General features: G+C 39.7%; 2 protein-coding genes across 7 annotated transcripts in view; both read left to right on the plus strand.

Moving 5' to 3' along the window:
* Positions 1-6,133, plus strand: part of asmt2 (acetylserotonin O-methyltransferase 2) — a 30,110-nt gene extending 23,977 nt beyond the window's left edge. The window contains exons 8-9 of the mRNA XM_006629626.3: positions 113-235; positions 1,194-6,133. Coding sequence (XP_006629689.1) covers positions 113-235; positions 1,194-1,405 — 335 coding nt within the window. The 3' untranslated portion in view covers positions 1,406-6,133. The remainder of the gene's footprint in view (positions 1-112; positions 236-1,193) is intronic.
* A 9,456-nt stretch (positions 6,134-15,589) lies between these two features.
* The window catches only part of jade1 (jade family PHD finger 1), a 50,194-nt gene continuing 38,123 nt past the window's right edge, over positions 15,590-27,660 (plus strand). The window contains exon 1 of one of the 6 annotated variants that reach the window (XM_015344875.2): positions 15,590-15,724. The gene's annotated coding sequence lies outside the window, so the exon portion shown is untranslated. The other 5 variants (XM_015344874.2, XM_015344873.2, XM_006629702.3 and 2 more) reach the window with 5 other exon arrangements.

The raw sequence follows: 27,660 nt of genomic DNA on the forward strand, positions 1-27,660 counted from the left end.
TTATCTCCACAGCCCATGTTCTGCCTTAAGTACGCATGGAATCCTATAACTCTATCTGCATGTGTGCATGTTAATAGAGGCTGCTCACAGCACTCTCTGCGATTGCTTGCAGGTGACTTCTTCAGCGGGGAGGTTCCGGTGGCTGATCTGTACATTGTGTCGAGGATCCTTCACGACTGGAAGGAGGGGAAGTGCGTGCAGCTGCTGCAGAAGCTCTACGCGCGGTGCCAGCCAGGTTCTCTCCATTCTCCGTTGATATCTCGAGTGCGCGGTTGCAAGTAAACCGCTCTGGAACTCATTTACGTGAGCTGCATTTCAGCAGCCCGCTGGGGTTTTGCATTTAAAGTGCGACTGCAATTTGGCACACGTCTTAGAGGCTTTAAATCTTGGAGATTGTCTTAGGAGGTGGGCTTTTCAGGGTGATTACTTACTCAGGCTCCGGAATACGCGCAGGTGAGAGCTGAATAACTCCGCTCCTTTGTTGAGGAGGAGAATCTGGGGTCCCTGGCAGTAATTAGCCTCATGCTTGCAGTTTTGACATTTTCTTTTTCTGTTGGTAGGAGTTCCATCGGTTAATCCCAGCGCCCCATAAAAGTAATTAAAAACGACAACAGAGCTTTCAGAGCTCAAGATAAAATTTGTATTTTTCAGGGAGAAACGTGTAAGATTGAACACCTGTTTTTCACCATCTGTATGCCAGCACTTCATAAAAGGGGTTCTAGGGCTTTCATTCATATTCCAATTACAAGATAAGTGATTGCAATGACTAAAAATATTAGCAAGAGCAAAAATTGAACCCTAATGCAGGATTTGTTTGTGTAGAACAAGATGGGTACAAAGAAACACAATTTAACCATCAGACAATACAAGACAGGGTGGGTGTTAATTTTATGTAATAGAAAGACTTATTTGTTTATAATTTTTTTCCATCTTAATATAATAGTATTCAACCACTAGCTTTAATTAGACTTTTTAAAGAATATTACATGGGTTGTGTTTTAACTGTCACAAATGGGAAAAAAAGAAATAACACATCTCTCAGGCTCTGCAGATTGGAAGTATTTTTTTGAAAAGGTACACTGAAAAGGGGAATGCAAAAGAAACCCAAACCGCTCTGCTGCTGTGTACATGGGGTCAGGAGCAGATGTAGTCTGTCTTGGCGCTGGCCTCAGTGCGGTCTCTCTGCCTGTCAGGTGGCGGGGTCCTGATTGTGGAAGCCCTCCTGAGTGAGAACAGAAGAGGCCCAGTGTACGCTCTGCACAACTCCCTCAACATGCTCGTCCACACTGAGGGCAAGGAGCGGCCGGCCCCGGAGTACTTCAAGATGCTTTCCACAGCGGGGTTCAAGGACCTCCAAGTTCGGAGAACAGGAAAATCCTATGATGCTGTTTTGGGAAGAAAATAAGCGCTAAGGAGAGGGCAGAGCATGGGTGTTTTTTTCTAGTCTTTATGTAAAAGTGCATGCTTAGGTGCTAAATCTTTACATGGGTTGAGATCTGATTAAAACCTGTACACGCAAAAAAAGTGTTTTTAGAGAACAGCGTATTTAGTTTAATTTTCCTGAACTTGTGGTACTCGATCTAGACAATCACACAGATTTACACGTTACCTCAGGCGAATACATGCCTACTTTTACCTCGTTTTTCTCACCTTGTAGAGTAGCATTTACTCAGCTGTTTTTTCTTTGCATGCTATAGAAAATGGACTCTGCACCAGTTGGCGAGAAAAGTGTTTGCTTCTCTCTTATTTGTTCTTACTGGACCACAGTGAACACAGAAGTAATGTTGTTTACCAGGTGGATGCTGCACATTGGTGGTGGTGGAGGAGAGTCCTGTAAAGGTTTACATTACCTGTAAAGCGCTTTGAGTGGAGTGTCCAGAAAAGCGATATGCAAGTGTAAGCAATTATTATTATTATTTACCACAGGTTTGTGTTGAATTTCCTTCAGACTGTATTGTTGAGAAATTTAAGTTCTGAGTGACGTCTCGCATTCTGCTCATATCAGCTAAGCAGCTCCTTAACACAAATGATTCCCCAGCTACACCATCATATCTGTCATTAGCAGTTTCCTTATACATTATTACAAACTGTTCACCAAAAGTGAGTATTAATTTTCTTTTTAATCATGAGACGGCAGATCATCTGTTTTTTTTTTAAATTAAATATGAAATTTTGTGTTTAAAGGAAAAAGGATTCATTAAATGTTTTTCTCCTTTTAAGGTGCATCATATGCCTTCCAATAGTTGGGATGGCAACGTGAATCTCTCAGAAGAGCAAAGCCGGCAATATGTTCGCCTGCCATAAGTTTTATGTTTTATAATGAGGTAATTTAATTCTGGACACAAAGTTGCCCACTGTTTGGAACATGCTGGAGAAGTTTAATTATTGTAAGATTCACACAGATTAGCGACAATGGCAAACAAAAATCATCTTAAATCAACTTTTTTATTCAATTTAACTTTATTGAAATTACAGTTACAATATAGATGGAAGTTATCACACCACTGGGAAAAAAACCCAATATATTGAATGTAAGACACACAAAATGTCAACTACACGGTATATATTTTAAACCTATTAAGACAGGGTCTGAGTAAATGAAAAGGCTACGAAAAACATTCATAGTTGGACAAAGTGAGTGAGATAACTGAAGAATTTGTACACTTAATGTATAGTGGGTATAGTAAGTCATCACTCCCTTTCAAAATGTTCACCTTTCTTGCCCTAAGGCCCAAAAATAAGGCAAATAAAATCATCAGACTAGTTCCAGTTTTATTTACAAATTGTACATTGCAACATCCATGTGAAAAAAGAATAACTGTGTTGGATAAGAGAACACCCCCCTGAGTTAATACTTGGTGGAAGCACCTTTTGCTTGAATTACAGCCTTAAGTCTGTTTGGATACATCTCTACCAACTTTGCACACCTAGAGAGAGTAATATTTGCCCATTTCTACTTACAGAATTGTTAAAGCTCAGTCAAACTGCGTGGTGACTGTTGATGAACCCCCCTCTTCAAGTCATTCCAGAGGTTTTCAATGGGATTTAGGTTGGGGCTCTGACTAGGCCACTCAAGGACATTCACCTTCCTGTTCTTTAGCCACTGTACGGTTGCTTTTAATGGTGTGCTTTGGGTCCTTGTCATGTTCAACTTCCTGGTTGAAGGCTGCAGGTTTTCTTCAAGAATGTTCATGTATTTTGCACCATCCATCTTCCCTTCTATCCTGACAAGTACCCCAGTCCCAGCTGAAGAGAAGCACCATGGGAAACTTAAAGCCTTTGAAATATTTTTATACCGATCTCCTGACTTGTGCCTTTCCACAGCTTTATCTCAAAGTTCTTTTGAAAGCTCCTTTCTCCCTATAGTGGATTCATTGGACTTCCACACAGTGGGATCTTCTAGAAACAGCTGCTTTTATTCTGAACTAATCAAAATCACCACAGTTGATCACAGGTTGGAGCTAACTTGTTTGTTGAGTGATCTGTAAGGTGATTGGTTATACCTGAGCAAGTTTACAAATGCAGTTGTAGCGGGGTGTTCACTTATCCAAATAAGGTATTTTACTGTTGAAATATTAATCTTCAGAATGTTTAAGAATTCTATTTTCACTATTCTAATGTGAGTTACTGAGTGTAAATAAAAATGGAACAAGCCTAATTTTGTTTTTATTTTCAGAGTGTCATACAACAAAAGGTACAAATTTTGAAAGGGGGTTGTGACTTTCTGTACCCACTTTATATTAAATGTAGTGTGATAAACTGCTTTTGTTTTTCATTATCTCCTGCTTAAAATGTGTTGTCTAAATAGTTGGGAAAGAGATGTGAGACTTGTACCCCACAGTCCCCAAAATGTGTCCCTTCTGGTAGTACACCATCAGTACTCATTCTTGTGAGTTTAAAATTGGACCTGACAGCTCATTATTGCAACTATATTACTTTTATTAATCTTTATTAATCTTAAGTTTTTCTCTTAACTGCCTTACGCTGTCTGGTCTGTAATAGTCAGATGAAATATCATAAAAAACCCAGCCATTACATCATGAAAGGTGATGTTTATCTGTTTTCTTTTTCATCTTAAAGTTAAAGACTTTAGTGTTAACAAGAACAGTAATTTTAGGGGCATATAAATGTTTGTTTTAATTAGATCCATTTGTGGATTACAAGAAACTGCGTTGTTTTATACTCCATAGTGCTTGCAAAACAAGGCATACCTTAAAACAAACTACTCCTTTTATAATAATAATTCCTTACACTTCTATAGTGTTTTTCCTCACACTCCACTCAAAGTGCTTTACAGTTAATGTAATGGGGACTCCCTTCAACCACCAATGTGCAGCCCCCACCTGGATGATGCAACGGCAGCCATAGTGCGCCAATATCACTTATCACACACCAGCTATCAGTGTGGATGAGAACAGAGTGATGTTCATAGATGGGGATTATTAGGAGGCCCTGATTGGTAAAGGCCAGGGGGAAATTAGGCCAGGAGAAACACCCTGGGGTTTTATGTTTTATGTTTCATCCAAAGGACATCTCCTTTTTACATTATAGTGTCCCTGTCATTAGGACCCACACAGATCGCAGGGTGAGCATCCCCTGCTGGCCCCACTAACACCTCCTCCAGCAGCAACCTTAGTTTTTCCCATGAGGTCTCTTATCTAGGTACTGACCAGGTTCACACCTGCTGAGCTTCAGTGGGTTGCCAGCTGTGAGTTACAGGCTGCTGGCAGGAAATATGTCTAAGAATGTCTTGGTTGTGTTAAATCCTCCAGGAAGACATGATAGTAAAAAGCTAAAATGACACTTTTTGGATCACAGAGCACAGGTGTTGTATGAACACTGTCCGTAGATGGACCTGGGTCACATTGTGTTACTTGTGCTGCAGTGTGTGGGTCAGTCAGTGGCACTGAATCCTACAGTATGACTTCCAATCATTTATCAGCGATAAAGAGCCATAGGCATCCGTGAACAGTTGAAAAGGGATTTGGAATGGATTGTGGCTCTTTCAGAGCAAATTCATTACATTTTAGCTTAGCTAAATGTAGCTTTAGCTACATTTTAGTACAATTCATTACATTTTAGCCCAGAAGTTTTCTGTATAGAATTTAACAATGGTTTATGCCTAGGCGCACTGAAGCATGGGCATTTGATGGGCAATCCCGCAGGACTCATTGCACAGATTTCCAGTTTCTGACGCAGACAGCGAGACAGCCTCCCGGCAGGCCAGGTGGAGATCACTCACACGAGTCGAGACCGGATATTCGGGTAGTGTTGGGAGCTCGGTGGCACACAGCAATTACAGTTGATACAAAGTGTATGAAGGGTTTGTCCTGTGTGATTAGAGAGGAGTTAATAAATGTCTGTCTTGTGTTATGACTTGAATAAGTAAAGCCTGAATAAGTCATTTCATGTTCAAAGAAGAAGTAACTTCTTGAACTTTACTGAGTATTGAACTATACAGACAATGTCAAATGCCCTGAATTCATTATTCAGCAGATTAAATTACACAGGGTCTGAACGTCCAGAGCATACTTCAAAGTTCATAAACTGATACCCTTTGACATGTATTTCTTAATGTAATCAGAAGGCTTGTGGCTTTATTAATTTAGATTCCATATTTCATAAAGAGGAAATATTAGACTGGTAATAACATTGTATAGGTGGGAATACTAGGCTCCACAAACCATTTTGTTCATTTTTTAGTCTTAGCAACTGAAATAACATCTCTGGTATTTCGAGACTAGACACCAGCAAATTACTACTATAAGAGTTAAGGTGGCTTATTGAACTGTTTTGCTTTAATAGGTAAAAAGGTACTTTTTTAATATGGTGATGGGAAAAATATTTGTAACTATACAATTAAGGCCAGAATATCAGTCTCTTTACTTCAACTCTTTATAGTATTCATCTCCCCAAAAATAGAGGTAATAGCACTTATTATATACTTGGTATTCAGTATATATTAAAGATATAAAAATGTAAGTATGATACATTTTGGTTTCCACTTTCTTCTATTTTAAAGGAATACTGTTTTCTGTTATGCAAGTGGCATGAAGGGATTTTCTTCTAATGTTTAGATGAATTTTATCTAAATTTGTTAGATTATGAACCAAATAAACTTCTCAGACAATCACCTTGAAATGTTTGCTGTTATTTCTCCCTGTACTTTTTCACTCAGTGTTTTGTATCGTCATTTTGTGTGTGCATCAACATTAAAACCAAGGCAATGTGAGTAAAATACTTTGATTACAAGTATAATAAATATACTTTATGTGAAAAACATGAGCTCTAGGGGACTGCTTTTAATCTGTGTAGCCAGCGAAAAAAAGGTTCCATCCACAGATTGCCCTTAATTAGTAGAATATAATTTAACTAATTAGATGTGACTAGTTTGAATGTAATAAAAAACACATTTGAATAAAAATACATTATTGCAATCTAAGAAATATTTCTGTATTTTACAGTGTAGATGTTTACTTTCTAACTACTCTTTCAAGCCAAGTCTGTAGTAATGGCTAATTCAGGTCTAGAGTCATGACTCACAGTGGCTTAGTGGTTTCTGAGCAGTAACTTTTAAGACCCAGTTCATTATTTATAGATTTTTTTCTCGCCCATCTGTTTCCTCTTTTTCCATAACGAGACTCCTTCAGCAGCGCAGGCTGCCAGCACAGGAGAAACCACCTGCTTGAGATAGGGCGAGACTGGAGCAGCTGTGTGCTCACCATATTCCAGCTTGCTGCTGCCAGATACACTAGATTGTTCTGTGGCGTAAAAGAACTTAAAGGGCAAGAAGGACCCGCTTCTTCAGGGATTACAAGATGTCCAGCTGTCGTGGGACCTGAAAAAGCATTACAATCCTTCGGACCCAACTGGGCTCTTTCATAAACCACACCGCACTAAAAAACGGAAGCAATAAAATTCAGGCAGTTGCCTGGACAATGAAGGAAAACATTTTAAAGGATACCAGTGTATATTGTAAGTGGGTGCACAAATGATTGGTAATGTATGGGAGAAATAAAGATGTCTCCACAGAATTATCTGTATGCTAAAATATTACGTTAATGTACTGCCTAGTGACTGTTTATGTGTTTTAGCAACACATGAAATAAAACAAACATTGAAATATACATTTCAAGACAGACACTTAAGGTACGTAACTGTATCTTTATTACCTTAAAGGCAATTAACCAAAATGCGGAATGATCATAAGGCCTTTTCAATGAGCATTTACTAAACTACTGTTTGGGATCTCATTAATATGATCACTTTTACAGTATATTATTACATACAACAAACATTTAAAAAAAACATTCTCTCTCTTTTCCATAGACTCATCAGCTGGGTTCTTATGTGAACCCAATCATATTAGACATTTAGATCTTTCCGAAAGTGTGTTTATCAAGACAAAGTTGTTGTTTAATCAGTTGAGAGAAGGCTCACCTTCACATTACACTTAAATCCTGTGTGAGTTTGAATTACAGAGGAAGGACCGTCGGTAAACTTCTTACTCAGCTCACTCTTTGTGGTATTCTGCTGCTGTTTCTGTTTAGTTCCTTGACAGGGTATTTTGTTTTGTTTTGTTTTTTACTTAAAAGTACTTTTTAAATAAAGCTTTTTGCTTGGCTGTGCCCAAGGCAAGTCATACGGGAACACAGTCTTAAACCAGATGCATGCTACTCACAGACTTCCTCCTCCAAATTTCCTTTCATTCAGCTTCAAGAGTCCTTCACAAAACCTGTTTTTTTAGGGGGATAATCAGAGAATCCTGTGGAACACAAACTGTAATATATCATTCAGAAAACGAGGGGCAGAAAATTCTTTTCTATAACTCCGGCATGGCTGAGGAGCAAAAAGACCGTCTCACGATGTTTGCAAGAGATCTGATTGATGTCATATAAGATAGAACTGTCCACTTAAGAAACAGTCTCCTTTTGTCTTTTACTTAAAATGGACTTTTCAGGGGGAGGAGAATTGAACTCAGACGCAGAGTATGTGGGCTTTTGTGATTGGCAGAAAATCTAATTTTACTGGGAGCAGGGTCGAGTAGAAGACAGCACATTTTTTTCCCCCATACTTAAAAAAATCCCAAACTGCTAAAAAGCAATATTTTATTTTGAGTAGTGGCACAATTTATTAGCTGAAGTTGGTATGGTAATCACCAGGACACAACTGAGCCACCAGCAGTGTTCATCTTCATTCAGTACAATCCCTTCATTCTCCATACCACCCCAGGGATGAATTTTCTGAAGTAGATATTTGTATAATAAATATAAAAAACAATATTATCTATTATCCCTCATTCCCTAGCTTCTGAAATGGCTTTATAGTCTCAGATAAACATTGTTTGACATTTACTTGTTTTGCTGCCAACAGCAGTGTTTTCTGAAGTGGCCTTTGCAGTGTGTCAGGTTTATTGTCAGCTCAAATTGATGTATCTGCATTTTCCTGTCCGCACAGACACACTTTGATGTGGAGAATTGAAGACAGTGGCCTGACATAGATGCCTGGCATGTTATTACAGATCCAGGAAGAATGATACCATAACTCAGCTCAGCACTGCACAAACACTTCAGCTGTTTTGTTGGATGAAAGCATAATGACCCATATTGAGTGTTCTTGGAATATGTCTATTTCTGAAATTCAATAGTGCTGTTCTTTCTTTTTTGATCTTTTATTTTTTTACCTTTTTGTTTGCAGACAAAATCAACCATTTTGGGCTACATTCTTGTAAATGTAGAGATTTATTTCTATCACAAATTGGATATTACAGTTCAAGATATAAATGTACAGGACAAATAGTTATTATAAAATACATGGTCTGTAATGTAAGGGATCAGTCATACCCATTAAGGATTTTTGCAATTCCAAACAATAATTCTTTTGTTTGGATCTGATAGTTTTTTCTTTTCCTACACTAAAAAACGTGGTGAACTTTAATGTAAAGTTGATCAGGTCAGATGCAGAGTGCAACACTAAAATATTTCTTCAATCCCTCTCCTTCCTAAAAATGATAATATGTCAATGTGATACCAAATGCCTTTAAGTATCAGGTTTTCAAAATGATTTAACATGATTTGATCATTTAAAAATATCTTAATTTTCCGGGCAATTCAGAGAATAATGCACATTTATTCATACCATTAATGAATAGAAAATTGATTTATCATGGAAATCCAGATGTACATTTGGTATTTGTCAATAAAAAAATAATTAAAATCTTAATTACTTGCATGACTGCCAACATCGTACGGTGCCCTCCAGTTGTATTTGGACAGAAATCTGTTCTGGTATCTATCTTCTTAGGTCAATTAAACAAATTTATTTTGAAAGAGCAAACATATTGGGACAATTGACTGATAGGTGTCTCTTGTTGGTCAGGCATTGGTTGTTGGTTAAGTAGGTGCTCAAAAATGAACTACAGAAGGCGCTCATATTTTCTGTTTATGTTACTTTGGAGATCTGCCACAGACACCTGAGATTTTTCTAGATTAACGGTTTTTGCCCTTGGATATGGTTAGAGGTTAACCCCCCAAAATGTTACTGTAACTACACATTTGCGTTAAACTTTCTAATGTCCTGGTGGGGTATTCACCATCACATTAATTTTAAACTTCCTTTCTGATGAACATACACCGAACATCTATGATTGCAAATGCATTCAAACATTGTGAGTTTCAAAATAGATGCTATTATTTATTACCAGGTATAGTATTCCAAAAGGGGCAGCACAGTGGGGCAGTAGTTAGCATTGCTGCCTTGCAGCACTGGGGTCCTGGGTTCAGATCCAGATCTGGGGTGCTATCTATGTGGAGTTATTACTGTATGTTTTCCCTGTCTTCAGGTCTGGTTTCCAAAAACATACTGGTACATTAATTGGCTTTTGGGAAAATTAGCCTTAGATGTGAGTGTGTGCATGTCAGTGTTTGTGTGTGCCCTGTGATGGACTGGCATCTTGTCTGGGGTGTATCCTAACTGTGCCCATTACTTGCCAGGGTAGCTTCTTCAAGGTTTTAGAAAATAGAAGAAGTTAGAAAATGGCTGGATAGTAATTCAAAATGGGAGATAAGGTGCTATATCAGACTATCCTGCTTCCTGCTAGCTGGTGTGTGGTGAGCGTTCTGACGCACTATGGCTGCCGTCGCATCATCCAGGTGGGGCTGCACATTGGTGGTGGTGGAGGGGAGTCCCCATTACCTGTAAAGCGCTTTAAGTGGAGTGTCCAGAAAAGCACTGTATAAGTGTAAGCAATTATTAATTATCCCTTATAAGTTTTATGACTTCAAACAGAGACAATGTTCATAGAATGGAAGGATGGATTTGTGTGTCTCTCCCACTGGTATCTTATGTCATATCGCTCAGGAGGGAGCCCGAGAGATAATCAATTTTGCCAGTTTTGGAGAATTGCTTTTTAAAAACCCTGGAGGCAGGGTGGTGCTATCCTATCCCTGTCATGTGTGGACCTTATCTCTTCAGGGCCACCTCTTCAGCTGTGTCAGAAACAAAAGAGATAAGGGGTGGTAAACTGAAGAACTTTTGCATATTTAAGATGCACAAGACTGATAACTCTGTCATATTCACATTCATAATTACAGAAAGAAGAAACCCATCACATGGACATTGATACATTGCCTTCAAACTATATAGATAAATAACTATATAAAATTCTGGTCACTCAGTTTTGAGGAAACAAAAGTGTGTATCTGCATTAGTAGAACAAGTGTTGCTCTTACAGCTTTGAATTTAAACTGAATACAATGACAAACCCACTCAAAAGCCACAGTTAGTTCTAATCTTTCCAATCAATTGCAATGCTGGTTTTCAATCTAAATAAAGCAATCTGATCAACTCTCAGGTTCTGTTTAAGTTTTTTGTAGTGAAAACATTCCACCCACAAGTCAGCACAACGTCACATATGAATGGGACCCATTCCACCCTGACTACGATCTGTTTTCACCCCTGGGTTCTGATAGGAGGTATTGCATTATCAGAACACTGACAGATTCAAAAACAGTTTCTTCCCCCAAACAGTCCACATCATAAACAGCTCAAATTAGCACCTGCACTTTAAGGTACTGCACTGTTTGCACTATGTCCTGTCTTGGCTGTATTATAATGTCTAATGTCTGAATTTATTGTCCATGTCTGTTTGTCATTTTATTTTATTTTATTTTTTTCTGTACTGGGTACAGCTGAATGAGTAAGAATGAGTAAGAATTACAATACACTTGTTATATATGGCAAATAAATAAATCTTGAATCTTGAATCTTGAACAGATACGATATGACTGTGATTTTGATGTTTGGAAGTTTGGAGAGTGACTAGGTCAGCCTTTTTTTTTTCCCTGGGAATGACCTGGCACTCAGTTTCAAACAGCCAAACCTTTTCAAGCACTCAGTGAAGTAACAAGTTATTCATTCAGGTTATTGTCCAGAAAAAGGTTAGATTCAATGATCAAGCTTTGCTGTGCACTCTGATGGAAAAAAAACCCAAAACAAAATACCACTATAGGATGGCAGTGTGGCACAATGGTAAGCGTAGCTGGCTCAGAGCCCTGGGGCCCTCGATTCAACTCCCGACCCAGAGTATTTGTGTGGGTTTTCGTTGAGTGTGCCTGTTTCCTCCCACAGTCCAAAAACAAACTGGAACGTTAACTGGCTTCTGGGAACATTAGCCCTGGTGTGAGTGTGTGCCCTGCGATGGACTGATGTCCCCCTCTAGGGTTTTCCGTGCCCCTTGCTTGCCAAGATAATCCCTGCCTCCCCCACGACCTTGTATAGGATGAAGCATTTAGAAAAATGGATGAATGAATGAATGAAGATACCATTATCTGCAAAAATAATGTTCAGTGACTTGTGAACTAAACTAAACCATTTTGCAAAATATTCTAATACCTTCTATACTTTTAGAAGATTAATATTTGGTTTTAGCCAGATATTGATTGTTTAAATTTAGACTTTTTAAGTGGGTGAGTCCTGGTAAATATACCAAGTAATACTTACAAAAAATGTGTGTACAATCGTATCCCTAAACTGTTATATTGTGCACGGAACACGAACACAAAGAAAACCGTAGATCCACTAAAGGAAATAAAATGTGATGATCATGCATTCCTAATTATCCTACACAGAAAGTGGCATTGTTTGGGATAACACTGCATGAAGAATCAATGTTTTGCATATTTGTGTGCAGATCACAATCAACTTTCTTGGAAAAAAAAAGCGGACGTGACTGTCTCATTCTGGAAACATAATGTTATCTCTGACGTAAACATAAATACTTTGTCTTACTGAGACCATACTGTAAAAAATCCATTTCCTTAAATGCCCAGAATGAAAAAATGTTGTTTTGAGTCCTATTTGTCTTGTAATATGATTTGTACTTTTTACAAGTGTAAAGAGTTCAAAATAAGTGGGTCTTGGCAGATGTATTTCACATTAGTTCATAATTATCCATGCAATTCTTTATATCTGTATGTACCTGTTTATCTCTGTTTTGCTCTAGCTATTTTATTGAGCAACTGGCAGTATATACATTCATGCAAAGCAAAGGGATCTGGCATAAAGAAGAAACCACCTACCAGAGAAACTGTGCCGAATATCTAAAAGTCTAAGCCTGATTGCTGCAGCCACACCAATTTTCCCTGTATGAATAACACAACAAAGTTAGTTACATTATTGATACAATGTGAGGAGCTGCTGCTTAAAGACCTTTGCTGAGATTTATGAAACTTGAAATGATTGTCCATTAATGAAGAGTAAAAGAAATGTACCTAAGTGATTGCCAAAATGTCATTGTGAGCCTATAGTAAAAAGTGGATAAATTGCTGATTTTTAGGGCTGTTTTCCTGGAGCAGAAACATGATACATAAAAAAAAATCTCCAGTATCTGGCAGAGTCTGATCAATATGAGGTTGATTTTTGGTCATATCGATTTTCAATATGCAACTGCAAATATATTGCCAGATCACAATTAAATTACTAAAATAAGGAAAATGTAACATGCTTCCAACTTGAGGCGAGCTTGTCTTTTTAGTTGCTTGAAATGCCAAAGAAAGAACTTGGCAGAGCTGTGAAAGAAAAAATATTGCTAACGGAATAAATATACTCTGGGAGAGAATTATCTCTCCTGGATAACTGTGACTGAGTGGACAAGAATATTCAGTTAAATGCTACTGGAGATGGGTGACTGACCACTAAGAATTTATACAGTGTTAAGTGGCTCAGTGGCAAATGGCTCTTGGGCTCTTGGTTTGATTCCAGTCTTCAGCAACAAACTTCTGTTTAAATATTCCTTCCATGGATGCACATTTTCTTTTTCTGGGTGTTCTTGATTCCACCCACAGGCCAGAGACACACTGTCCATGGTAACTGGCATCTCCAATCTGTTCCCTGTGTGCGTCTTCCATGTGATGGCCTGACATCTGGGGTGTATGCTATCCTGGACCCATTGTCTACGGGCTGAGTGCTAGCCAGCAGCCAGCAACCCTGCAACTCACAGCTGGCAACCCACTGAAGCTCAGCAGGTGTGAGCCTGGTCAGCACCTGGATGGGAGACCTCCCGGGAAAAACTACGGTTGCTGCTGGAAGAGGTGTTAGTGGGGCCAGCAGGGGGCGCTCACCCTGCGTTCTATGTGGGTTCTAATGCCTCAGTATAATGATGGGGACACTATACTATAAAATGGTGCCGTCCTTTAAATGAGATTTAAAACTGAGGTCCTGATTCTCTGTGGTCATTACAAATCCCAAGGCACTTCTCGAAAAGAGTAGGGGTGTAACCCCAGCATCCTGGCCACATTTCACATTGGCCCTTACCAATCATGGCCTCCTAATAATCCCCGTCTATGAATTGGCTTCATTACTCTGTTCTCCTCCCCACTGATAGCTGATGTCTGGTGAGCGTACTGGTGCACTGTGGGTGCACATCATCCAGGTGGGGCTGCACACAGGTGGTGGTGCAGGGGAGTCCCTATTACCTGTAAAGCACTTTGAGTGGAGTGTCCAGAAAAGCTCCATGTAAGTGATTATTATTATTACCCTGTATCAACTCTGTTGTTATTTTGGATATGCAGCTATAACTGCTAGCAATAAGAGTTCATGGATTTAGAAAGGGTAGGTCCTGTTTATTCATATTGATAGAATTCTTCAAACAAGCAGCAACTATAGCAGATAAAACTGAAATATGAGAAATCCTATATTTAGACTATAAGAAAGCCTTTAATATAAGGTCCCACGTTAAGGTCTGATTCTCAAACTGAAACCCAAAAGAATCCAAGATGAGAATATATGCACAAGGATAAAGCACTGGTTAAAAAGGAAATAGCCCATCATCTTAAGGGGCACAAATTATAATTATAGAATCAGACGTGTAGCTCAGGGAACTGTTTGGGGACTGTTGGCTTTCCTGATTTATAGAAACAATTTAGATTCTGATAGCAAATTAGCAAACTAGCCAAGTTAAAGGATGATCGAAAAACAGATATAGCAGCAAAGGAATTGCCAAGACACTCAAAATCAGGGTGTGGGTAAACACACTGCAAAAGAAATTTGAACATCAATGAGTGCAAACTGATCCACACTAGGGAGTAGGATCATACAAAAAAAACTTGTATTGCTTGGGTGATTTGGGTGATCTAGAGCTGCAGGAGGCTACACATAAAAGGATCTGGGGTGTGCAGATTCTTCTATGTCCTCATTAAGATCAATTGAAAAGTAATCAAAGTGTGAAAAGAATGCATGGGGTACACAGGTAAAAGGTGTGGAATTTAAATTCAGCAACGTTAAGGTTAAATTTTACAATCCACTATTAAAACCTGGTTTTGAATACTGTGTTCAGTTGGTCAGCATAGCACAAAAATGTTTTTACATTAGAAAAGGTTCACAGAAGAGTCTAAAATAATAACTTGTGTTCCCTGGGTATTATCCAACACTTACAGGCAAATGAAACTACATCTCTTTGGTGTAGAACATAGACAATTTTAATTTGATTCAAGTATCTAAAATCTAAGGTGTATAGACAGGGTAAAATTCAGGAGCAAAACGGGGAGATGAGGTCATAATTGGAAGCCAAAAGAAAATGAATTTAGGATGAAGAAATTGGACAATTTCTTTACAATAGAACTCATTGCCAAAAATGTTGTACTTATATGTTGTATTTACCTTATATTCACTATTTAAGATATTTGCCAATGTGTTAAAATCGGGTATTTTGGTAATAGTGATGAATGCGCAGGTTAGTTTGCAAACTTCTCTTCTCTCAGCAATTGCTTTACATACAACAAAACCAACGTCAAGATAATTATGAAAAAATCACTTTAGTCTAAGAACTATAAAAAAAACATAATGGGAAATAAATAATAAAAAACATCCCTTGGTATGGAGAAAAAAACCCGAATGCACTAGCACTTCTTCAGTGCTTCACCATTGCTTCAGTGCTCTCAGTTTTGAAAGAGTTAAATGTCCCCCCACACGCGCACACACTCCCAGAAAGGGACGCCAGTTACTGTAAACTTGGTTCAAGGATTAGGATGAAAGTGCTCCCTCCTGTGGCGGCAGTGACCCAGAAACGAGTTTGATTCACGGAGTCCTTCCTCCATAACAAGTGAGAACGTCAGTCAGAGAGTGTTTGTGTATGAAGGAGAGCTACAATCTGCCGCTGCATGAACTCATAAACCTAGCACCATTTCTTACATAGAAACACCGCCGCCACGGCCAGCCATTGCTGTAGGTACAGTCGCATTTCTCATTTATTTGATTAGATTTAGCTGAAACGGCGTGTAAAAACGTGGGTCGCTGTCTTTTTCTTGAATCCCCTTCGCTTAGAGTTTGGGAGGCTACAGCAGTTTTATTTAATGCCGAAGGTCGCTGCCTGGTGGAAATAATATAGTACGTCATTAATATGGCGCCAAAAGATTCAGTTCTGAGACAGAGCTGCCGACCGGGTCCCAGAGAGTAACATTTCTTCTTCCAGAGAAAGAGAGAAAGGAAAAAAAAAGTTAACTGGATTTAAAAACGAAAGGGTAAAATAAAATATATAAGTTTTCTTTCTAGTTGTTCCTCCTTGCCAGTGATCTGATGCAGTGATATGTACAGTTTATATGGTGGATCCGCTGAGTGCAGTCTGCAGTTTGAAATTTTAACGGGACATTAATTGTAGATTTATAACCAATTGTAACGTAGTTATTTTATTACACGGAGAAATACAATTACAGCGCATTTCCGGTAACTTAATCTTTCAGAACAGACGTGTGTGCGTTTTCTTTGGTGTAGTTCTGGGTAGTTGAAATATTTTGATTTCTGGATAGAGGTACAGGTTTTCCACAGGGGATAAGCGTGACGCCGTTGCAGTGGTCGCACGTCCGTTCGTTCCCCCTTTTCAAAACGGGTATCTTTGTTAAGGTGGAATGGTTTGGCCTAAAAGTCTTGGCATTCAACAGAAAAGGTGCTGATAAGCACGACAAGTTGTACTCCCTCAGGTACCCGTGTGTATTAATTAAACAGCCGCGCTGGGTGTCCCTAGTCTGACCTGACAGAATTGCGCCGAACACGTGCGAGCCGGGCTGTTGCTCAGTGTGCCTGCAATTTCGGGCATCATTTTCTTCAGTACAGCAGGACTGTTGCATCAACATTGTACGCGAATGATGGTCAAAAACCCACAAAAGTTTGCACACAGCGCTTGTGATTCAAAGTTTGAAAGCTGTTATTTCAAAGGGGACCTGCGAGGATTTTTTGACACCGTGTGGTTGTTTCTAGGACATTTTTTTAAGTTTCATTACCGGTTTCTAGCTTTATTAAAAAATAAACGGGGTAACTTGACTTCTGCAGCCACTCCGCAGTCTTGCAGAATGAAATGCAACGGAAAACATACATTGTGCAATTTTTGAACGGTGTGAACACATGGAGGCGTGGCAAAGTGGAGTTAGCAGGTGCAATTACATTTTGAAATAAATTACCCGGTGCACGCTGCATCCGTTGGACTGGCGCTGTAGCCTTTGTTTCGTGTATTTTTATCAGTGCATCAAAAGTTTTTTTTTATTTTTAGGAGTCAGTTCATTGGATAATAATATCCCGGTTAATATTTTGTTTTGGTATTTGGATTTTTTATGTGTGTTTTGTATTACGTTAGCAACCTTCCCCCAGAACACCATTCCGACTGCTTTTTGTTTCTTCATTTCCCTGGAAAGTGATGATAAGGCTGTGTGAAGTGAAGCAGAATTAGCGAGGCGCGGGGTGGAGTTTCTTGCGTCACCAGGGATTCCAGAATCATCTAGGAAGAGTCAACACCCGGGTTTTACTATGTAGTGAAGATGATAGTGCCCCAGCCGCCAAATGAGAAATGAGACTTTCCAACGATATAGGCGGGATGTTTTCATTGCTAACGGGCTCTCCCAAACTTTATATTTCGGCGGCTGTTCTCATATTAATTTGCAGTGTTTTTTTTTCGTTGTGCATGGTAAAGAAAGAAGCAGCAGCTTAGAGTGGCTTCATGCAGATCGATTTTATGGGGGTGAGGGGGGTGAGAGGCTAACTTATTGTATTCCCAGTGACTGAGTGTAATGGTGTTTGACAGTTATATTATCATTTTTAATTTATTCTTTAGATGGTTTCGGCGAACTGTAGAAGAACGCAGCACCAGGCGCGTCTGCTCAGAGCCCTCGGAAGAATTTCGTTTTGTTACTCGAGCAGAAGCAGAACTCGCCAGCTTTTGCTTTTGTTCTGAGGGCAGCAGTATCCGAGACACAAGAGCTGTCAAGTCCAGCCCGGGCGACCCAAGCCCGTTTGGCACCTGGGTTTATGACGTTGGGTTTGTGACCTGGGACTGACGATCTGACACGTTTACTGTGTCCCTCAAGCGTCTTGTGGACCCTTAAAAAATCGCCCACGTTTGAGATGCTCTCCGTCAAGTGAGGCATGTGTAGTCTGTGTCACTTAACTGAGTTGCGTGTAACTTGAGTTGGTTTTAACACAGGAGTGCAGTTCCCGGGACGCTTGGCCTGGTTCTCTTTCATATTCCTGCTATTACTGTACTTTTGAGGGTGCGTCCCCGAGTGGTGAAGAGTTTCGTGAAAGTCAGGTTCGTTTTCAATTAGGGGTTTTGCCTGGTGGGTTGTCAGATTGACCAAAGCGTGCAGCGTGGTACAGGAGTTATAAAGTAAAGGAAGAGGGAGAGACGGACAGGTAAGACCCTAAGAATGGTCACAAACATGGGGACATCTGGACGATCTAACCCGTTTCATAGTAGGTAATTCAACTGAGGATCTTACCCAGCCTTTTTTTTAAGAATGCAGCGTATAGGCATCAACAACATGGTTGGATAGCTTGTTGTACTCCCACCACAAACCTTCGAGTAAAGACGTGCCTGCCTGCTGTTTTTTAGATTTAAACGCACTTTTATGTAGGTTCCACTCGTGTCCTCTAGTTTGTTGCAGTGTTTCTTTTTGAGTTCCTCTAGGTGGACTTTGTTAGTGTAGTGACGGACTTGTATCAGTATGCTTAATGCAGCCTAACTACTGCGACTAGGCATGAAAATGAAGGTGAGCAATAGAAATGGCTGTTCTGTAGTAACCCACTAGCCAACTGTTGTTTTTTCCACCCAATCTGAAGATGAGTCAATTTTGAAGCAGTTGTGTACTTGGAGGTTGAGAGCGGAGTTGAAATTTAGGAAAGGAGTCTCAAAGCTGTAGTGACAATAATGCCCTCTTCTGTTGTGGATGTTTAAAACGACCTGGAATAGAAATTTATTTTGTCACTCATTCTCCTCCGGCAGCCAAACAGTGTTTGAATGTCTTTCTATATATTTTATAATCCTCTGAATGTATCATATTGACTTAAGCCTTAGATCAGCTTGTTCAGTTATGTAGTGGGTTTGTTATCTGTAACGTCATAATGTCTCTTTAGCTGGGATGACTGGTTGAAAGGTGTGTTCTGTAAAACAGCTGACAGTAACCAATATTTACCACACACCCTCTTTAACAAGCAGGGCATCGCTTTTGGCGAAGTCTTTTCCGAAATACCTTTCAACCTGATAAAACATGTAAATATACAGTATGATACAGCTTTTATATTGAGAAGCAGGGTAAATTATAGATGCTGGAAATTAAGGATTACTGGACAGGAAAAAATATTGTTATGAAGTCACTGTCCCATCCTGGAGGCATGGTTAAGTTTATGTAGAAAAACACAGATTTTTCAAGGCTTAGGAATTTGACTCAAAAATATGAAATCTTGTTATGTGTTCTACAGTAGGTGACTCACGTGATATGTTTCCAATTAAAAGGGCTAGCAAAAAAATAAGCATATCCTACAAATTATAGGTGGTGGCAGAACTATAATTTACATTTTTGGTCTGAATCACCGGTCTATTCATGTATTTGTAGAAGTCTACCTCGCTCGGTAATCTGAACATCAGGGTGCATTTTACCAACTGAAAGACAAAATGAAGGAAAAAAAGGTTTAACTGCTAAGCACTGATAAAAGGTGGAAGCATGAGTGATAAGCTTGACTCAGACTTGATATTTCTTTATGAGGCTTCCTTTCCTGCCTGTAATATAGTCAGCTTTGGTGCTGAGTTATGCAGCTGAGCCAGCATGAGATTGTTAGATTTGCATGTGCACATGCTGTTGCAGTCATGATATATTGTGATTTTTATGACCTGTCACATGTTTAGAAAATTGTTGTAATTATCCCCTGTAGCAGTTTGCTTTCCCGAATTGTTTTCCCCCTCCTTTACCTTGCTGAGTCGTCAGAACATCCCATGTTTACACCTGTCGTTAGAACGTAATTACCTGTAGGGGTCGCGTGTTAGTCGATACCTGTGAGGTTGATATGGAGGATTGGAAAGGGGAGTACAGTCTTGACTTGTAGGGCTCAGGTTTTAGAATGAGTAGGAAAAGTGGACTTGGTTAAGGGGAAGAGGCTGCCATCTAGCAGGGAGCCTAAGGAGCTTTAAAGAGCCGCCCCGGGATAATACCGTTCCATCGTTTGTGGAATGGACGCTTTGTGGATCACATTGTACGTGACGGCAGCGGCTGTGCCTGATGAGAGTCTACATCAACAGCCAGATATGCACCGGAGAACAGAGTACTTTATTGTTTCCTTTGAACTTACAAACTCTCATCCAGGGCATTTGGGACTTTGAAGCACAGTCCAGGATTGCCGGATTTGTTCCCAAACATTTGTTTTAAGGAAAATGCACAAATAAAAACACCTGTTCACCTCCCCACCATCGCCCTCAGTGGTCCCTCGCACCAGACACACAGAATAGTCATGCAGCTTCAGTGGAGGCTCCATGCCACAAGGCTTCCACATCTCCATCCTCCCCTGAGCTGGAGCATGGATCACAGTGCTCGAGAGCTCTGTATAAATAATATCAAGCCAGGCCAGCAGCCAGCGATGCCAAGAGAGAGAATGCAGAGCCTCTCTGTGCAGTGCCAGCAACTTTTTAGCTGCAGTCAGACCTGCCAACCAGCTCTGTTTCTGCCACTGCGAGAGGCTGCACGCTGGAATGTCTCTAGCACAGGCGGCTGGTATAGACACTGCCTCCCGTGTGCTCACCTGGTGAACCAGACAGCCTGGTCAGGATCGCAAGTCAGGCTGAGGAATGCATGAGGCCTGGAATGTGCAGGCATATTTGGTTAGCGGATGTAGGTTAGACTAGTAAAAAATCTTTTCCTGAAGCGTTCTGTTATGAAAATGATGGAGTCTTGCCAGGAGGCAGGGAAAAGCCTTGGTTTTTGGATTCCTTACTATTTCAGTCAGTGCTGGATCACTTATCATTCTGTGTTTTTATGTGCGGTTGTGAACTAGATTTTAGGACGGGCCTTTCCATGTCTTAGGAAGCAACAGCAGTTAAAGGCAATTGTTGGTGGCAGTATTTTTCATTTGAAAACATTTGTTAGGGGATATTTGTTTGCCTTGTTTGTTTTTGTCCTTTTTCATGAATGTGAAGAGGATTAGTGTTCTGTATTACTGCCGAAACTGAACTCATTTAGTGGATCAGTGGAGCTGAAGTGAGAGAAGTTGCAGGCAGTCTTGTTGCTTCAGATCAGTGTTGATTTGACACAAATAGCCCTTGCCGTTCAGACCTGCTCTTTGAAGGTATAACTTCAGTGCCAGAATTTCAGGGAGACTTCTTTTGTGCTTGGATCCTGTTCTGAGATCAGGAAGATGAATGGGGGTAAACATTAGAGCAGCTTTGCTCAGACCTCAAGCGGTCTGGGAGGAATGAGCTTTGTAAAACAACCAGGCAAATATTTTCAGACAACCTTACAAGTAAATAAGTGGATATTTTATCACACCACTGAATAGATGACAGTAAGGTATGTGACACTCACTGATGATAAAGCTGTGAAGTGAGGGACTGTACTGGAGTCTGAATGTTGAAGTCAGGTTAACAGACTCTTCTTTTCATCAGTCAGATGTGCAGAGAACTAAGTTTTGCATTTGCAGGTTCACTGAGAAACAACATCTGCACACGGCACAGCAACTTACAGAAGCTTGTTTCAATGCTGCAGAGTTTCAGTCCTTGTAAAACATTGTGGATATGCTCCATCCTGCCTGAAATTTTGAAGCTTCTCTTTTCCCTGAGCTCATTTCCTGGTGGAAAATCATAGTCCACATTTGAGAAGTTTGGCAGCATCTCTTCAAAATAGATTTTTTTTACATTGAGCAAGAGGGTCATCTTCTAATAACAAGATGCTTTTACTTGCAGAAGTCATTTTCACATTTGTCTGGGAAAGTACGGCACGTGTCTTAGTGTCATATCCCTTCCATGTTGCACTGCACATACACTAAACACTTGCAACAGGTAAAGGAAAAAAAGTCCAGTTTTTTTTTCTACACACAAGCAGTTAACTGCTGTCAAGGCTTTATTTGTATTTTGTACAGATTAATTTAAGTGCTTTTTCGAAGGGCTGTTCAAGTTCATGTCTTCTTATGTGAAAACGTTCCTGCTGCCCGAGTAAATATTGAATCGACCTCTAAGCTTGCGCAGAAATGCGGCTGCCATCACCGAGTTGCAATGAATAATGAAAGAAAGAAAAGATGTACAGCTGTGACATTATGTGTGTAATTGAAGGACCTGCTAAAAGAGAAATTATGAGCTGCATCAAAATGGCTCAAGATGCACGACCCGCTGCCACGTGGAATAATTCTGAGAACATCAGAGTGGAATTCATTATTGCAAAGAAACTGGAGAGCTGAGAGAGGTGCTCCAAACACAAAGGGTGCGCGAATAACTATCAGCACATTTCTTTTTCCACACAGGCATTTATTACCAGCCTGGGAATACAGTTCTGAAGAAGCGCATGTAGGATGAGGATTTTGTTAAACCTTGATCATCATTCAGTGATTGATACCGCCACTCAGGAGCATTTACAGCTCAGCTCCTGACTGTTCATGCGCCTGTAGTTGAGTACATTCTTGAGTGTGAGTGGCTTGAGTCTGGTCTGCTCCGCCTATATATTTCACCTGAGCCTCCGTTATGGTTTCAGTTTTTTTTTTAAAGTATTATTCTGTCCTTTCGGTCCAGTGTACAGTTGTATAAACAGAAAGCAGTACATAGTCTCTGCACAGAGTTAGTGTTCCAGGAGCTGCTGTTTCCCTGCTCACACTGTTGCAGGAGAAGTTCACAGCGCGGCCTGCCTCAGCGCTGAGGGAAACTCTGCGACTCCACTTACTGACACTGTCACTTCTGATTTTGGTGTTGCTTTTGTTTGAGCTGAGGTGACGTGACGTGACGTGACAGGACCGTTCTGAGCTGTGCTTACAGACGACAGCATCCAGTGGTGTTTCCAGGGCTGTAGCAGTGCAAGCAGGTGTTCCTCATTTTCGGTGTTGAGCGCTGTTGATGTTTTATACGCCCTTGTTAAGATCAGGGATTTGCTAGAAGTACACACATTATTGGGGACTGCGATAAGTCCTTAGTGAAAAGTGTAACAAAGAAACAGACTGACTCCAAGAAACACGTAGAACAGCCAACCATTTTCAGAATTGAAAATGGCTTATCCATTACCTAGCAGAAGTATTCATCCCCTTCCAGCCACGTCTTACTGTGGTACAGTTGTTCATACAATGTTAGTTTTTGTCAAGGTAACATAATCAGGTGAATAACTTTTAATCAAAACATACTGTACATGCTCAAACTGAGTACTTTAACGAAAATGTGAAAGAAGTTCAATGTCAGCAAAAACTACAAAGGAAAATAATTTGTAATTCATCAAAAAGGGGGGTGAATGCTTTTTCTAGTCACTGTATACTGTGGAAGTATGTAGGATTGTTTGTGTGTAGTTATTGGAAAGGCAATGTTTGCCATAATGCTTGTGGTGTCTAGTCTGACTGGTAGTTATAACCATGAGGTATTTTGCTAGAGAAAAGATCAAGGAGAGATGGAGCATTTTTGCTTTGAAAGGTAGTAGAGACATGTTCCTGCAAATGTCCTTTTGGATCTGTTTTGTGTCTTCATCCTTAAGAGAATTAAAGTAAATGGGTTCACTCTTTAGCTGAGAGTTTTGTTGTGCTTTATTTGATTATGGAACTTTTATGCTTTGTGATGCATCATAAATGTTTTTTTGTCTGTGGTTTAGTTAATAGAAAGGAGTCCTTGAAACACTATGATTTCATTATATTTTCTCCAACCCTGATTCAGGCAGAATTATCTTCTAATTTCTGAAATGTATCATGCTATTGTACAATAAATTCCAAATAGAACCTATACAGTATTATGGAATTATTTCTGAAAACCACGCTAACTTTGCAAAGACACAAATCATTAAGGAACTCTTGTGTAACACGACTGTAATCCTTTTGGTGAAACAGTATTCTGAATGTTTTTGTTTGGATGGTTTTTAGCTGTAGGCTTGTATAACACACATTTCTTCTCCATACATAAATAAATATGATCCCAGTTCAGCTTTTTCTCTAGCGGGTTAGTGAAGATTGCATTAATGGTTTTTAATCAGAACGATTTTCATTATAAGCAGCAGTCACTTGCAGTCTGTTTGCTTTTGTGAACCCTAAAGTTAGCATATCCAAGTTTGTCCTGTAAAGAATAAACAATACTGTGGTGTCCGTTTGTTAGTTATAGAAATTCAGGTCAGCAAGGCAAGTGCTTTCCCCAGAGAAAGAGAGAGATTGCTATAGAAGAATATTCTGGTAGGATATTGGAGTAGGTTTTTCTTAAGGAGGATCAGGTGCCAGTTCAGCATCTTGACTGTGACATTCTGGGGTTCAGATGTGAGGGAAAATGAAATAGTTGATGAATTCGGTACAGCTTAGGTAGTGGTTCCCAACCCTGATCCTAGAAGAATACTGTACCTTCTGCATTTTGCTCCAGCCAAGTTCTTAATTCCAGGCTAATTTCAGTTTTGTGTTTGGGACATATTTGCAAATTTGTTTAAACTCTCGAAAAGACAAATGGGGTTTGTAATTGGTATCGGCCCAGTAGAAATTTCTGTGTTTTAGAACTTAGACCTTATCCAGGGAGTGTTGCCTGAAATAGAACCAATTAGACCAATGCAGAAGGAAGAAATGCTCATCGTGGGAGTGTCTCATCCTGTGTTACTCCCACCTGTGGCTGTTCTGCTAGTTAAGAGTAATTTAATCAGAAACAAGTTTAGGAGAGGCAATGAAAGTTCTGTAGGCTGAAGTTGTTGGCAACAATACCCTTGAAGTAGGGCATTAATCACACGAGGGACTGACCCAAGAAACGTTTTATAAAAGTCGAAACACGCAAGATGATCTGATAATCTCCAATTAAATGGATAATTAGAGGTCATTGTGAAAAACAGTGTTCCTCCAAGGTGGGGAACCACTGGTGAAGAGAAAAAGCTGGGATTTTCGTCTTGATTGGGCAGTGTTGGTTTTGTGCTTACAGAAGCATTCTGCCCTATTAAGGCTGCTTGAAGTTTTTAGCAAGACATTGCAGTACTGTGGCTTTGTTTTACAGCCAGTGTAGTGCAGTAAAAATGTTCTTAACTTCACTCGTGTTCTTTTTCTGTGTGCTGAAAATATTTAACTGCTATGTTCATTGCATTGCAGTTAGTTCAAATTTAAATTAAACTTGAAACAATAATAGAAATTTCACTGACTCATTAAGTTGAGTTTGTAATGTTGAACAACAAAGTACACCACATTTGTTTTGGTTTTTTGTGAGGAATGTGTGGCATCTTGGTTAGTACTGCTGCCTCACAAGTCTGTGGTCCTGGGCTCAATTTCACAGGTGCACCTTCTGTGTGGAGATTGCATGTTCTCTCCAGGTTCAAGGGGGCTTTCTGTAGGAGCTCTGCTTTCTTTCCACCTTCCAAAGACAGCCTAGAGAGGTTGGTGTCTAGACATCATCCCCCCGTTTGTGTGCATGAGCACTCAGCAGTGGGCTGTGTGGAGTATAGAGCCATCTTGTGTACTCTGCTTCCAGGACAGGCCAGGACCCTACGAAGAATACGCAGGTTTATGTTAATAATTGGATGGTCCATTAATTATGGTTTGAGTTCAGGCCTGTACAGGTTCTTTCTCCTTAAACAATTCTAAATATCACCACAAAAAACTCCACATCCCTGCATCAACCTCAAATCCCATTGAGAGCAGTACTGCTGGAACCTCTAAAGAGATTATGGGAATTGATACTGTCGCATATTGAGTGGGCAGGTAATAAATAAATATTAAGTGAAAGGTAATAGGAGTCTTTTCAAAAATATTTGTCTGCCTTGTGTCATGCAGGTATCCCTTTTCTCTGCAGGCATGTGGTGATCAGTGGTATCTCTCTAGCACACCTACGGCTGCTTTAAATTGGATTGTCTCCCCTGTGTTATTGTATATAAAATCCTACGTATTATCCCCATAAAATGTTGTAAAATATTACAGTAGCTTATCACACTTTTTTCCAGGTTCAGATAGCGGATGAGAGACTAGTCTGTCTTCATTGTGGGACAATCACTCTATAATGAACAAGTTAAAGGTTTATTCCATGCTGAAAAGACAAGAAAGGAAATAGAGGGATGTGGGTAGTTAAAATACTGAGGATGCACAATTTGTTGGTATAGTGTTTTATTTAATGACTCAAAAGTTAGTCATCTCCAAAACAGTTGTTTAAGATCAACTCTTACATTATGCGTCAAAAGCATTCAGTTTTTGTAAAATTGAAAATGGACACTACTGGAATCCTTATCTTTATTTGATGAAATAAGTGATACATCATACAATGAGCGTGTTTGTCATAAGGGCCGGGATTATGATAACACAGGTAGAAAACGTTGGGCTATCATTCTTCCAGTACTGAAGATCAGGCAAAAAAACGGGGGATGTGTGAGGGGAGAGAGTGGGCATCTGTCTGCCAGTAGTCCCAACTCCCTCTTAAGATGTGCTATCAGAAAACCCCTTCACATCAGACAATTGGAAAAGCAGTGCATTTCAATAATCTAAAGCCTTTCATAAAAGAATTGTAGAATGCGGGAAGACCGCAAATGCCCGACTCTGTGCTCTTTTGTAACAGAAGAGCAGAGTGTTTGGGACACTTTCTGTCTCCCACTGCACAGTGAAGCTGATTTGTTATGATATCACATGCTAGGTATTGACTACTTTTATTGCTCTTTTCCCAATTGATCTGCACTGTACAACTTGCTCCACGGTCAGGTGTACACAAGGCTTACTCTCCAAGTGGAATCTCACAAGGTTTTGGCACCAAAAACCCTTGAGGATTATTTTGATAAAGTTTGGTTGTTTTAAATAATTCTGTGGATTTTCATGGTTTAGAGCAATATTTGTGGAATGTTTTTTTTACTAGGATTCTAGATTCTCAGTGACCCTTTCCTCAGGCTCAAGTGTCTCTTTCTTGCCAAGTTATAATATGTGGAATTGCATCTGTAATGAAGAGTTTTAGGTGAAAGGGGCCGTTTAATTTCAAACACTGTTTTTCAATAGAAGTGCCTGTGTATCCTAAAGAGCATATATACAAAGAGACACAAACTGTTCCCTTGTTGGCTTATAATGTTTTAGATGTTTTATGTCTCAAAATGCCCAGAGGTTGTGAAAAATATGCTGCTGATAAAATTGTTCCTTGTTAAAGGCTTTGGAAATGCAGTGAATTGAGTCTTCAGTACACACTTGACTACCTGACTGAATGTCATGGGAGTGTCTTGCAAACACTCCCTTTAACCTCGGACTCTTCCCCAGCCAATAAGATTCATGTTATTGAAAATTTGGAGAAACCTGAATCTGAAATGTCATTTGCTTTCTGAAAAAAATAACATGGTATTGTATTCTCTATGTTGAGGATATCTCACAGACCTTCTGAAAAATATTATGCTCTGTGCCCTGTACTGTATCCCAGTCTTCTGACAGCAGTGTTAAGTGGTATTGTACCTATTCTGGTGGTAGAGATGTACAGTAGTTCCAGGATTAGACCCACATACTGTATAACAGGTAGTCCAAAATATCTAAAAGGTTTTCTTGGTTTGGCTTTTAAAATAGTTTCGTAAACTACTTTTAATTCTGAAAGGTGAGTTAAAAGATCTACTTCAGGTGAGCATAAGTGGTATATTTAATTTTGTTAAAATTGCATTTTCAGTCTTTATGAAAGCATGTTAGGTCATGTTTATAGGCTTTAGAATGAGAAACATTTTCAGGAAGCTTATCACCAGCATCTGATTTTTGTGACTTTGTTAGAAACAT

This window comes from Lepisosteus oculatus, chromosome 1 (assembly GCF_040954835.1).
Source record: "Lepisosteus oculatus isolate fLepOcu1 chromosome 1, fLepOcu1.hap2, whole genome shotgun sequence".
NCBI classification, from domain to species: Eukaryota; Metazoa; Chordata; class Actinopteri; order Semionotiformes; family Lepisosteidae; genus Lepisosteus; species Lepisosteus oculatus.